Source organism: Rattus norvegicus, chromosome 6 (genome assembly GCF_021556685.1).
Source record: "Rattus norvegicus strain SHRSP/BbbUtx chromosome 6, alternate assembly SHRSP_T2T, whole genome shotgun sequence".
Taxonomy (NCBI): domain Eukaryota; kingdom Metazoa; phylum Chordata; class Mammalia; order Rodentia; family Muridae; genus Rattus; species Rattus norvegicus.
In genome coordinates, this window is record NC_141539.1 from 123,988,218 (window position 1) to 124,002,087 (window position 13,870).

The 13,870-nt window shown below is 40.1% G+C and overlaps 1 protein-coding gene across 8 annotated transcripts in view; it reads left to right on the forward strand.

Moving 5' to 3' along the window:
- Positions 1-13,870, forward strand: part of Spata7 (spermatogenesis associated 7) — a 45,034-nt gene that overhangs the window by 29,457 nt on the left and 1,707 nt on the right. For 7 of the 8 annotated variants that reach the window (XM_087552231.1, XM_087552233.1, XM_087552236.1 and 4 more), the window contains 5 exon segments: positions 4,830-5,266; positions 6,704-6,770; positions 9,758-9,873; positions 10,902-10,946; positions 11,965-12,042. In XM_087552231.1, the coding sequence (XP_087408357.1) occupies positions 4,830-5,266; positions 6,704-6,770; positions 9,758-9,873; positions 10,902-10,946; positions 11,965-12,042 (743 nt within the window). 8 annotated transcript variants of the gene reach the window in all.

Sequence of the window (13,870 nt, forward strand, 5' to 3'; positions counted from 1 at the left end):
ATTTCTGAATTTATTAATTTGATTATTCTTTCTTTTAGTTGGTTTGGCGAAGGATTTGTCTATCTTGTTGATTTTCTCAAAGAACCAGCTCTTAGTTTTGTTGTTCTCTTTGTTCCTAATTGATTGATTTTAGCCATGAGTTTGATTATTTCCTGATAATCTACTCGTCTTGGGTGTGTTTGCTTCTCTTTGATCTAGAGCTTTCAGGTGTGTTAAGTCACTACTATGAAATCTCACTAATTTCTTTATGAAGACACTTATTGCTATAATTTTCCTTTTAGCATTGTGTCCTTAAGTTTAGGTATGTTGTGCATTCATTTTCATTGAATTCTAGAATATATTTAATTTATTTCTTCCTTGACCCAGTGGTCATTCAGTGGAGAGCTGTTTGGATTCCATGAGTTTGTAGGCTTTCTATTGTTTCTGTTGTTGAAATCCAGCTTCTATGGTGGTCTGATAAGAATCAAGGAGTTGTCTCAGTTTTCTTGTATCTGTTGAGACTTGCTTTGTGACGAGTATATGGCTAATTTTGGAGAAGGTTCTGTGAAGTGCTGTGAAGAAGGTATATTGCATTGTGTTTGGGTAAAATGTTCTGAAGATATTTGTTAGGTCCATTTGAGTCATAGCATCTGTTAGTTCCATTTTTCCTCTGTTTAGTTTCTGTCTGGATGACCTGTCCATTGGTGAGAGTAGCATGTTGAAACTTCTCATTATTAATATATGGGGTTCAATTTGTGATTTAAGCTTTTGTAAAGTTAAGAATGGGTACTCTTGCATTTGGGGCATAGATATTCAGAATTGGGATGTCATCTTGGTGTTTTTTTTCTTTTGATTAGTGTCTTCTATCTCTTGATTAATTTTGATTGGAGGTCTATTTTATTAGATATTAGAATGGCTACCAGCTTGCTTTTTGGGTCCATTTCCTTGAAAAATCATTTTCTCGCCTTTTACTCTGAGGTAATGTCAGTCTTTGATGTTGAGTTGTGGCTCTTTATGCGGCAGGATGATGGCCCCTGTTTTCACACCCATTCTCATAGTCTGTCTTTTTACTTGGGAATCGAGTTCATTGGTGTTGAAAGATATTAAAGATGAAGATTACTAATTCCCATTATTTTGATGTTGGTGATGGTACTGTGCGTGTGTGTGTTTTCCTCCTTTTGGTTTTGCTGGTGTGAAATTATTTATTTCCTGTGTTTTCTTGGGTGTGGTTAAGTTCCTTGGGTTGGTATCTTTTGTAAAGCTGGATTATAGATAGATAATGTTTAAATTTGGTTTGGTTTATCTTGTTTTCTCCATCTATAGTGATTGAAAGTTTTGCTAGTCTGAGTTGGCATGTGTGATCTCTTAGAGAGTGCAAGACATTTGCCCAGGTCCTTCTGGCATTTAAAGTCTCTGTTGAGAAGTCAGGTATAATTCTGATGGGTCTACCTTTATATGTTACTTGGCATTTTTCCTGTGCAGCTTTTAATATTCTTTGTTCTGTACATTTCATGTTTTGTTAATTATGTGGTAGGAGGATTATCTTTTTTGGTCCTATCTATTTGGTGTTCTGTAAGCTTCTTGTGTGTTTAGTATTATTTTATTTATTTACATTCCTGTTATTGCCCCCCCTCAGGCCCCCTCCCATAGTTCTTCATCCCATTCCTCCTCCCTCTTGGCTCCGAGAGGGTGTTCTCACCACCACCACCACCACCAGTCCTCCCCCTTCCCCGTGGCCTCATCGCTCTGGAAGATTAAGTACATCTTCTCCCATGGAGGACAGACCAGGTAGACCTCTGCTACATATGTGCCAGGGGCCTCAGACCAGCCTGGGTTTGCTCCTGGTTGGTGGCTCACCTCTGGGCGCTCCCTAGGGTCTAGGTTAGTTGAGACTGTTAGTCTCCCAATGGGGTAGTTCTGTCACTCTCAGCTTCTTCAGTCCTTCCCCTAATTCACAGGGATCCCAGACTTCAGTCCAATAGTTGGGTGTAAGTATCTGCATCTGTCTCAGTCAGCTGATGGTAGGACCTCTCAGAGAGAGAGATCATGCCAGGCTCTTGTCTATCTGTAAGCACATCATAGCATAGTAGTGTCATGCCTTGATGTCCCCCATAAGATGGATCCCAAGTTGGACCAGTCATTGGACCTCCTTTTCTTCAATCTCTTCTCCATTTTTTCCCTGAAGTTAGACAGGAACCATTCTGGGTCAGGAATTTTGACTGTGGGTTAGTAACCCTGTCCCTCCACTTGAGGCCCTGTCTATCTAATGGAGGTGGACTCTCTGAGTTCCCATTTGCATTTGTCTAAGCTCACCTCCAGTGAGTCCTGAGGTTATGGAAATCTTCTGTGATTTAGTTGAATATATTTTCTAGGCCTTTGAGCTGGGCTTCTTCTTCTATTTCTATTATTCTTAGGTTTAATCTTTTCAGTGTCCCACATTTCTAGGATGTTTTATGTCAGAAACTTTTAGATTTAACATTTTCTTTGATCAATGTATCAGTTTCTTCTGTCCTATCTGCTATGCCTAAGATTATCTCTTCCATCTCTTGTATTCTGTTGGTGATGTTGGTGTCTGTGTTTTCTGTTCTCTTACCTAAGTTTTCTAGCTCCAGAATTCCCTCGGTTTATGTTTTCTTTATTGCTTTTATTCCCATTTTTAGGTCTTGGTCAGTTTTATTCATTTCCTTCACCTGTTTGATTGTATTTCCTGTATTTCTTTAAGGGATTTATTCATTTCCTCTGTAAAGTCCTCTATCATCTTCCTAAGATTGGATTGAAGGTCATTTTCTTGTACTTCAGCTGTGTTAGGATATCCAGGGCTTGCTATAGGAGGATAAGTGGGCTCTGGTGGTGCTGTATTGACCTGGCTGTTGTTGATTGTGCTCTTACACTGGCCTTTAGCCATCTGGTTGACCCTGGTACCCAAAGCCTCCAGGAATGCAGGCAGAGCTGTGAGCTAGACAGGGGGCAGTTTACTGCTATTGGGTGTGCTTTATGGGGACTTGGAAGGCAAAGGATTCAGGGAGCAGGGTCTTAACTCTTTGTCCCTGGAATCAGCAGGCCTCTGGAAATCCAGGCAGAGTCATGGGCTGGAAAATGGAGCTCAGGGGACAAGGGTTCTGTTCACCACTGCTGGGGACCTGGTTTGTCTACATTTTTAATAAGTTTTAATGATTAATGCTTTAGACACATTTAGATATCTTAAATTATTAACTTAGGTAGTATATTTTAATAATTGGGTGGATTTTATAGTTGACAGATATTTACTACAGTTATAGAATATTCTCACTAAAAAAAAAAGAGTTGCAGTAAAAATGCTGGCTTTGACCTCCTAATGTCTTAGCAGGTTCTGCATAGGATCTCATATTTCAGAACACATATCCTCACTGCCCATGCTGCCGTCCACTCATCCTGGCTCACCCTGATGTTGCTTTCAGGACCCTTCCAAGTGCTTCCCTTGCAGCTGCTGCAGTTCCTCAGATACTGTAATACTAATCAAATATTTGGATGTGTTCCGTGTTTGTGAATAGAGTATGAAATAGTCAAAGCAGTCCAAATAATAAAAATCAAGATCTATTCATTCTTTTATAAAACATAAATAAGTTGGAACTTTTTGTAAAACGAGTATTTTCACATAATCTGTACCTCACCTGGTCTTCAACTGAATTGAGTTTTCAACTGTTTGAGTATCTGACAGTTGTAAGATCTTGGTTCATCATTTCTTCTTCTATTGTCCATGAAAGAGATTTATTACTTAGTTGTTCTGTGCTTGACATGAACTTTATATAAATCCAAATCACAGAAACTGCATAACAAATCACATACACTTAGGCATTCAGTGGCCCCCCAGCCTCTGTATTTCTGTCCTTAAAGTTCTCTTTGGTTTTCATTTTAGTAAAACTTTACACTGATGGAATTTCCTTTTACAGTCAACCCTAATGCCCTATATATGTCTCCTTACTCTGGGTTTAGCTTACACCATTCCTCTGAGTATAAGTAGTTCTTGTGGTTATTAATTAATAGCTCTGCAGAATTCAGAAACTTCTCTCCAAAGAGACAAGCTCTTATACACCAACAGTAACGTGAGGCTAGTTTGGGAGCACATTTAAAGCTAATGTGCTGAAAAGTAACATGAGGCCCCATGATTTAAGACAGAATACTCATTTTAGCTCATTTTGTCTTTTATTTTGGGAAAGAAAAGTTGGAAAGTAAATTGTGTGTCTAGACCTATTTAAGAAGTAGCCCACGGGGGCTGGAGAGATGGCTCAGAAGTTAAGAGCACTGTCTGCTCTTCCAGAGGTCCTGAGTTCCCAGCAACCACATGGTGGCTCACAACCATCTATAATCAGGTCTAATGCCCTCTTCTGGCCTGCAGGTGCATACATGCAGGCAGAAAACTGTATGATGTATACATAATAAATAAATGTTAAAAAAAAAAAAAAGAAGTAGTCCTAGATTTTCCTTACTTAGATATATCAGTTTGTAAGTTAGCTGACTTGTACATTATCAAGACTGGAGTTAAGATCTTAAGATTTCTTGTGCTACAAACAAATTCTAAAATTGATAGTTTTTCAGATGAATTTTTAAAACTGATAATATATGCTATTAAAGAGCAGATCATCTTGTATCTGTGGTTCTGCGCCCCCCACCCCCTTTCTAGAAGATACGGACAGGACTGGGAAGGTGTCTCAGTGGTAGAGCCCTTGCCTGACAGCTCAAGGCCCTGGGGTCTAGCTCCATAAGTGTGAGGGGAAAAAAGTGCTAAGTTAGAGCCAAGATACATGTATAAGTTAGTCCCAAGATTCCCCAGTGACAGTGCAACTGATGACTATCATGTCAAATGTTCTTAGCCCTCAGGGGAACCACAAGACCAGGATGTGTTAATTGAAGAAAGATTGACAAGATACCCATCATTTTCAAAGTCACTCATCCCTTCGCCAGAGGGACTACATCTAAGTCTACCTGAGTCAAATAAAATCCTCATGAATGGCACCCAGAAGTATCCCAGCACCGCTCCACCCAGGTACTCAGGCTGTGGACATGGCTATGACAGGAGGCCTAGGAGTGCCCACCAGTTCCAGGTAGTCATTTCCAAGACGCCTAGTGGAGATCTTTTGGAAAAGCACGCTGACCTCTTCTCTAACAACCAATCACCATTCACTCCACGGACTTTAAAAACAGAAGCAAAGTCCTTCCTTTCACAGTACCGCTATTACACACCTGCTAAAAGAAGAAGGGATTTCTCAGATCAGCGGATGGAGGCTGAAACCCAAACTGAATTAAGCAGGTTTGTATGCCGTGTCCAGAGCTGATGGCAAGGCCAGCAAGCCAATGGAAATGATTAATAAGCAGTATTTCCTTTTTGTTGTACACTTTATATGTCAGCCTTGAAATGTAGCTGGGCCTTCTCATTACAGTGAGTTCATAGACTTTCCCATAGGTCTTTAGGAGCAGCACAGGAACCATTAAACAACTATTAAGCTATTGGATTTGTTCAGTTCTTATAACTATGAGTGCTATAGGTTATTGTTGTAAACAGTTCCTGAACTTCGTATGTTTCTAAATGTTACATTTTCAGAGGAGTCTTAAGATATATTGCCAGATACTGTAGTTGTAGATATGTATTCATGGTAACAGTGTGAGACGGTGAAGCCCAGAGGGCAAGGAGAAGCCTTTCCAGTCCCCTGTGTCTGTCTCTGGCACAGGTTCACAGCTGATATGGTAACAGCTGCAGACATGGCAGTTGAGAGGACATCTGGAAATTAAGCACGATCTGCCTTCTCCTGTAGGAAATGGGTCATGATAAATATTAGTAAGTTTGCAAAGTGATTGAAATTTATTTTGTTCTAGGTTTTAGTTGTTCAAGAAGTCAAACATTATAAGATTGGATTTTTTGTTTTGTTTTTGTTTTGTTTTTTTAAGATTTATTTATTATATATAAGCTGTCTTCAGACACACCAGAAGAAGGCATCAGATCCCATTATGGATGGTTGTGAGCCACCATGTGGTTGCTGGGATTTGAACTCAGGACCTCTGGAGGAGCAGTCAGTGCTCTTAACCACTGAGCCATCTCTCTAGCCCTGTAAGATTGGTTTTATGAGGGCAGGCAAGAAGAATGATATCAAATTCATCTGCAGTATTTAATTTTAAAAAGAAATTGGATCTCTAATAGATATCCACTGGAGAGGGACGAAGAAACCACTGCCATATTTGCCAGCACAGATAACTAAAACTGAAGAGAGACAGATTAGCATGGCCACTGGGCAAGCATGACCACAAACTGGGGGTGCAGTCCATAGTTTTAATGAACATGGGAAGGGACATCTAGGGAAGGAGGCCCAGCAGCCGCGGTGGGGAGGCACTGGCATTGGGGGGATGGGGGGAGACAGTAGACAGAATAGACTATACACTTGTTTGAAATTATCCCAGAACAAGTTTAATCACTAAGAAAAGAAAGATGCAGAAATTTTCGTATCTATAAATGTTACAGTCTCATTTCTCTTACCTCACTGTATATTTAACTGAAATCTACTTTTCAGGTAAGGAAAAGGAAACATGTGTGAACCAAGTCATATCTATTTTCAGATACATAATTCGAAATTAGACATTTTTAAAAAAGTAAATAGTTGGGATTTTATTCGCTTATACTGTACTTTTTATTCACAATAATGCTTGTCACTGTGTTTATAAAGAAGTAACAATCATTTCTTTGTAAATGTTGTAGCTTTAACTCTGAGCTTGGGACAGCTGAAAAAAAGAGCTCAAAGGATTCAGACGTGAGCATAAAACAGGTACTAAATGGGAGATCTTTGGAGTAGGTGCTTTGACTTGTGTAGAGTGCACACAGCTATTTGGACTATCAGGAGTGATCTCTAAGAAACACTTATATTGTTAAATATAATAAAGTCAACGTGTGATCGTTTGCAGGTGGTGACCACGCTCTCTGAATGACCAGATGGATCCACCAAATCTAGGAAGTCATTTGTTATTAGCACCCAAGTGGTTAGCTGGCTGGTTGGCCAGCTAAATGGGTGGATAAATAAAATATAATAGTGACATTTTCAAAAATACAGATTCTGAGAAGCAGGCTTGACATTTGCCTATAATCTGAATGCGTGGTCAAGGTAGGAACCTGAGTTTGAGGCCATCATGGACTATATAGCCAATTCTAGTCTAGCCTGAGCTTAGCAAGATTGTATCCCAAAATAACCACGGACTGGGACTATAGCTCAGTGGTAGAGAAATTGCTTAGGCTGTGAAAGGCTGGGTTCAGTACCACCCCTGACAGACACAAAAAATATACAAGTTCCTAAAGGTGCTAACAAAGCCACATAGTAGTTTGAATTTTCAATGCCTGTAATTCTGTATAGAATTGTTGATGAGTATATTATTACAAGTCATACATCATATAGAATTAGTAGATAACATGATCTTAATGTTTGCCTTTACTTTTGTAAACTTATACTATTTATATTTTGAATGTTTAACAGTGATTTATTTTAACACATAATAGCTATAGATTTTTCAGGCAAACTCATTCAATGTGGGTAGTTTCAATCATGTATTTGTGCTGTAACTTAAATTTACTATTCATAAACATGGTTTGCATATTTAAAAGTCAAGCAAAGATTTAGAGATACAAAAACAAATTGATCATACTCAAACTTCTTTTTCCTCCTCTGAAAATGGGTAGGAAGTGATGGGTTTACATCTCAGTCATTGATAACTTTAGGGTCATAGAGAGACAATCCTCTGAGAGCCAAATGTCTTCCCACAAAACTCACTCACCTGCAGGCCGTGGGAGAATGCAAAGCAAGCAAAGTCCTAGCCTGGGAAAGGCTTCAGAAATGGTGCCTGGCTTTACCTTGAGTTTTTATGAAAATAATTAGGGCTATAGATAACTACGTACATTGACCTGGGGCAGACAAGACTACTCCTCACTCAGACAGAAGCACTTAGCACAGAGGCCTGATGACCTAGTTCCTGGACCCACTGTGGAAGGAGAAAACTGATTCCCAAAGTGTCTCCTGACCTCCACATGTGCACTGTGGTATGCACATGCACAGGCCTGCACTCACACACTCAGCATGCACGCATCATTGTCATCATCGCAACAGTGATAGCGGTGAGTGAAGATGTTCAGGCGCCCACGGTGTATTACACTGGGATCCAAATGTTCATAGTCCTTCAAGAAAAGGCTGTGTCCTCACAGTGGTGTAGGAGCTGAGAGTGCCACTCACGTATTAACTACAGCAGATCCACACTTTACACTTGGAGAACTGTAAAGCATTTCACTAGGTCAGCTTTGTAGAGCTGGGAGTCACTTACTTGGTAGAGTACTTGCCTAGCATGAACAAAGCCAGTCTCTGGTGCTGCATGAACTTGATGTAATGGGACATGCTTATTTCTTTATCTTTATTTTTTTCAATGTCATTTGGGTTTTTTTTTTGTTTGTTTTGTTTTTTTTTTTGTTTTGAGACAAGGTATATCTGTGTAGCCCTGCCTGAGTGTCCTGGAACTCACCGAAGACCAGGCTGTTCCAACTCCGTTTCTGCGTGTGCCCATGTGCCCAGTAGCTGTTCTGTGTGTGTGTTTGTTTTGCTTATGTGTGTGGACGCTTTGCTTACATCTACGTCTGTGTACCAAGTGCATGACTGGTGCCAGACAGGTCAGGGCGAGCTGCTGCCTAGATCCCCTGACTGGAGTTAAAGACAGGTCCATGTGACACTGGGAGCTGAAGCTGGGTCCTCCTAACCACTGAACCATTTCTCCAAGCCCAGGAGCTCATGCTTGTACTTCCAGGACTCGGAAAGGAGAGGCAGAATGATCAGAAGTTAAAAGTCAGCCTCAGGCACAAAGGGATTTTTAAGGTTCTTGAGCTACAGAAGACCTGTTTGAAAAAAAAAAAAAGAAAAAAACGTAACTTATAAATAATGCAAATAAAATATTGCCAGGCTTGTGACACATAAGATTCTGCTCATGTAGTAAGCCATTACCGTGTCCGTTAGTATTGGTCATATGCATGGCTACTGCAGCTGCTTTCAGATGTGACGTATTGGTGTTTGACACCGACGTGCTTTTTAATCGTGGACTTTTTTTTAAATTTACATAAAAGCTACAAATTTGTATCATTTTCATGGATTTCAATGCTGTCTTTTTTGTCCATTCATTTGTTTGTTTGTTTAGTTTTGATGTGGGTCTGCACATGTATATGTATAGGTGGATGATGTCTCCCATCCCAGTACTAACCAGACCAACTGGGATCAGACAAGATGGACACACTGTCAAGGATAGCCAGGTATAAGGCACTTTAACCCCAGCACTTGGGAGGCAACCAGAACACCCTGATCTGCACAGCAAGTTCCAGGACAGTTAAAGCTACACAGTGAGACTTTATTTCAAATAAAATAAACAATGTAAAAGGTAGGATGGCTATGGAGCCCTTGCAGTGAGATCAGTGTCTTGTCAGGTGTGACCCTCATACTTCAGGCTCTTCAGAGCTGGTTACACACAGACCCCTGCCCCAGCCTGTGACTCATGATTTGCCTTATGATTTCCTAATGCTCTTTAAAATGTTGCTCATTAACATAAAAATGAAGTCATTTCATCTTTAAATAAACATGGGGAAATGCTGATTGGGTAAACTGTTCTGAGATGTTTTTGTTTTAATGTATCAGGTACTTTCATGTAGTCATTTTCATTAAGATTTGCTTTTTTTTTTTTACACAACATATTTTGGAAACAAAATAAAAATGTATTCTTTTTGTTCCACTTCCAGGCACCTAATTACATGAGAAATGGTGCTGAAGACAAAATAGCTCCTTTATCCTTACAAGGACAAAACTTAGCATGGGACAAGAGTAAAGATGGGATTCTGCAGCCGTCCTCAGAAAGGTGGGTGGCAGCCTCACACCTGGATCTGAACATGAGGGCTAAGACAGGAGGATCACTGTAAGTTTGAGGTCAACCTCCATTACAGCGTGGAAACCCTATCTCCATTTGCTTTCCTCTAACAAAGGCTCAGCATTTCCCCTTAAGTACTGTTTTAACTACATGTGCTAATATATTATAGTATTGTACAGTTCTATGGCACTGTTAGCCTTACTAAGGAAATTTTATAAAAATGCTCAATCAAGGTTAGACTTAGTTTGCTAATGTGTTGATAAAGGGGAAAGGAATGCTAGTTTTTAGGAGCTGCTCTCTCCACATACCAGAAAGGACCATGTAGAGCCCATTCTCTGGCAGCCTTACCATATGGTGGGTTTGAAATCTGTGATTTGGAGACTGGCAAGTGAAAGTGCTTGCCTTGCAAGCCTGATGAACAGTTTGATCCCCAAAGCCATGATAAAAGGAGAGGGTTGACTCCTGAAAATCACTCTCTGATCTCATGGTATTTGCACACACACACACACACACACACACACACACACACGGTCACACAGTAATTAATAAGTTTGCTCCTCATGTTTAGTGACTGACAGTACAGCTAGCACAATGTTGGACTAGCAAGCTTTAGCTCTCAAAACTGCATTTCTCAAAACTGGGTATGAGATGAAGGGAGAAGAGTTTTCACACAGGAAGAATGAGGACGTGTTTGGGAGCAGAAAGGAATGCACAGACCCTCAGGGCCCAGCTTCCCCCTCAGGCCTGTTTTAGGGCGAGCCAGGGAAGGCCACAAGTAGGCTGAGTTCTACTCCCCTGTCTTTGAAACTCATTGCACATGTGCACTCATGCATGCATGCACATGCCCACAGAATTAAACCATGATAGGAAAAATGCACAGACAGAAATTCCAAAACACATCATTACCAATGTAGAATGCCAGTCACAGAATAAATGCCAAACTTTTTTTTTTATTAACTTGAGTATTTCAATGCCAAACTTTTATGTTGTTAAAATCTTTTACCTTTCTCTCTTTCTAGGGCACCCTGCACACAGTTTTCTCCAGATAGTAAAATCTACTCTGAGTAAGATCTTGTTGACCTCTTCATACTGTGGTGGGAGGCAGGATTAAGACTGAGGGAAACATTAGATAATTTAAGACTGGAACTCATCTCTCCTCCCAGCTTTGGAATAGCAGTCATTTAATCAGTGCTGGTAGAGGAATTCTGGGCATTTTACCTTCAGTAGAAATGTCTCCCTAAGTTAATAACATCTACTAATAATTTCTAATAACTAGTGTGTAAAAGTCGTGCTTATTTTTATAAATTAAGGAAGTGAGGAAGCCTGCAGGGGATGATTTGAAACTCAGAGTCTCTCTGGTGGTTTGGGATGCACCATGTTCATCCATGGTATTGAAGGTTAGGTTTTAGTTTTAAGTTACATTTTTTTAAAGAAAATAATCTATTTTATAGTTTCATTTATTCCCAAGCCTGGTGGTTCTTAAGCAGGTTCCTGTGAATTGGTTTTTTAAACATACGGGTGCACACAGCTGCCTCTCCCTAATTAGTTCACTCAGCAATCCAGTACCACTTGCCATCGCCATTCATTCATGAGTCAGCTAAGTAGAATCAGTTATAATAGAGTCCAAACTTTATAATAGGAAACAGACAGTAAATAATAGTGTAATAAATGAACACATTTTTGTGTTTAAGTAATTTAAAATTACTACAGCATTTTCATCTAAAAAATGCCTATTGGAAATTCTTTTCTCTTTTATAGGGATTTTGAGGGGAAAAAACTCTTTCTCCTCAGTAAATTTCCTAGTGTAAACACGAGATTCTGAATAGGACTGAATAAGCATCACACCCACCCCTGCCTCCCTGGATGGCATCTCAGTCTTTGCTGTTGTGAATATTCCAGAAAGATGAAATTTTACTCTTTTGGGTGCTATTTTCTCACTTTTACTATTTTCCTTTTTTCAACACAAGAAAACATAGCATTCCCTGTCCTCATGGGTATCAGTCCCTGTGACAAGATTGCTGGGCATTCCTGCCTGGGCCCTCTTGCCGTACAGCGGTTCTGATGCTCTGTGTTCCTCTGCAGTGAAGAAGAGCTGCTGTACCTCAGCTTCATGGAAAATGTGACGGATGAAATCTTGAAACTTGGTTTATTTTCTAACAGGTTAGAGGGGGTTTTTAATGTTTATGGTAGTTGAGATGTATATTAAATATTTTTCACACCATGATTTTTAAGTTACTTAAAAGGTTGCAAAAAGTTATATTGTTTTTATGATCATATTATAATTGATAGTAAATTATAAAGACTGTTTCACACTCCATAGGAAACAATAGACTTGTTTTCATTTAACTCTTATAATACCTGGCTTATATTAGAGTATATAATGAACTGAAGTTTTGTTATCTGGACAGTCTTTCTGACTACCTTTTACTGTCAGAAACTGGGAATCAAAACGAGTTTTTAAATTTTATTACATTTCTGTGTGTGTGTGTGGTCACGTGGCACAGCGTGCTGTAAGGGTTAGAAGACAACGCATGGGAGTTGGTTCTCTCCTCCTACCACGTGGGTCCTAGAAATTGAACTCTGATCATCAGGCTCGGTGGCAAGTGCCTTCACTTGGTGAGCCACCACCTCAGCCCACACATGGCTACTGCATCTCACAAAGTTCTAGTAAGGACAAACTGAAAACTGTTTGTACTCTTAATGTGAAAGGGAGAGTTTGCAAAACCTTATCAGCTATTGCGTTGCTTAGGGGAGCTGTGTGCAGTGCAGCTCAGCACTGCTGTGTCTAAAACTCGCCAGGCGGAGGGCTCCACTACAGGAGAGCACAGGACTCCAAGCATACTCCACACTTTGTCAGCCATAGATGTGACTGCAGACATTGCAGTGACTTTTCTATCCCGACATCAGGTTTGCTTTTTAATGAAGGAAGACACTGTTGTTATTGGAGTAAAAGAATCAGGAGTGAGTGCACTAGTGCTGTCACGCCTCCTTTCTTTGTTTAAAAAAAAAAAAATGTTTAATGGAGGCCGGAGAGGTGGCTCAGCAGTTAGGAGCACTTGCTTGCTATTCAACCGTAAGGACCCAAGTTCAGATCTCAGCACCACATTGTGAGCCACACATGGTCTCATGCAGGGCTGTCAGACAAGAGGGTTACTGCGGTTTGCTGGTTCCCAGCCCACCTAAAAACAGGAACTTCAGTTGAGGAGAGCCCTTGCCTTATAGGAATAGGCAGAGAATGGGAGACACAGATGCCGTCCTTGACCTTGAGTGTATACACAGGTATGGCCACATACATACACAAAACTAATAACTTTAAGAACTACATAAGGAGTTTCTAAGTTTCAAGGTGAGACAGTTTAGAGAGCCACTTCCCAGAAGTACTGATATGTGGAACACTACTGGACTCCACATTCTACATGGTTAAAATGGTAACTTTTATGGTCTTTAATACAGCCCCCAAATTTACATAGCATTGTATATTTCCTTAAATGTTTATATTTTCCTCTTAAGATTTAGCATTGGTTCATAACACGAACATAGAACCAGACTGAGAAAGAAACTAGATGGTGCAGGATGGAGTTCTTCACACTGAATGTTCAGCGTGCATCTAGTTGATGAGAAAGTGTGTGTGTGTGTGTGTGTGTGTGTGTGTGTGTGTGTGTGTGTAAGCGCACTTATACCCAAGTAATATGTATTGTTTAATCCCAACTTGGGGAAATACGTAAGCATAGAAAAATGTGAATGTGTACCATTCCAGAGTGTTCACAGTAGCTGTGAAGAGTAGGATACAAGTTCCTGATCTTTTAAAAAGGGTAGAATAACCCAGACCTCCGAGGTTACTGTATGTCATTGACGAGCATGAATGAGGGTAACTTGAGTGACCAAGGAAATTAGTTGTTTGCAGGAAACTTGTGAATACATTAATGTGATACTGTTCCGCAGTAGAAAGAATACATTCCCTGAAGCTAGTCACTTCTCAGTTAAATTC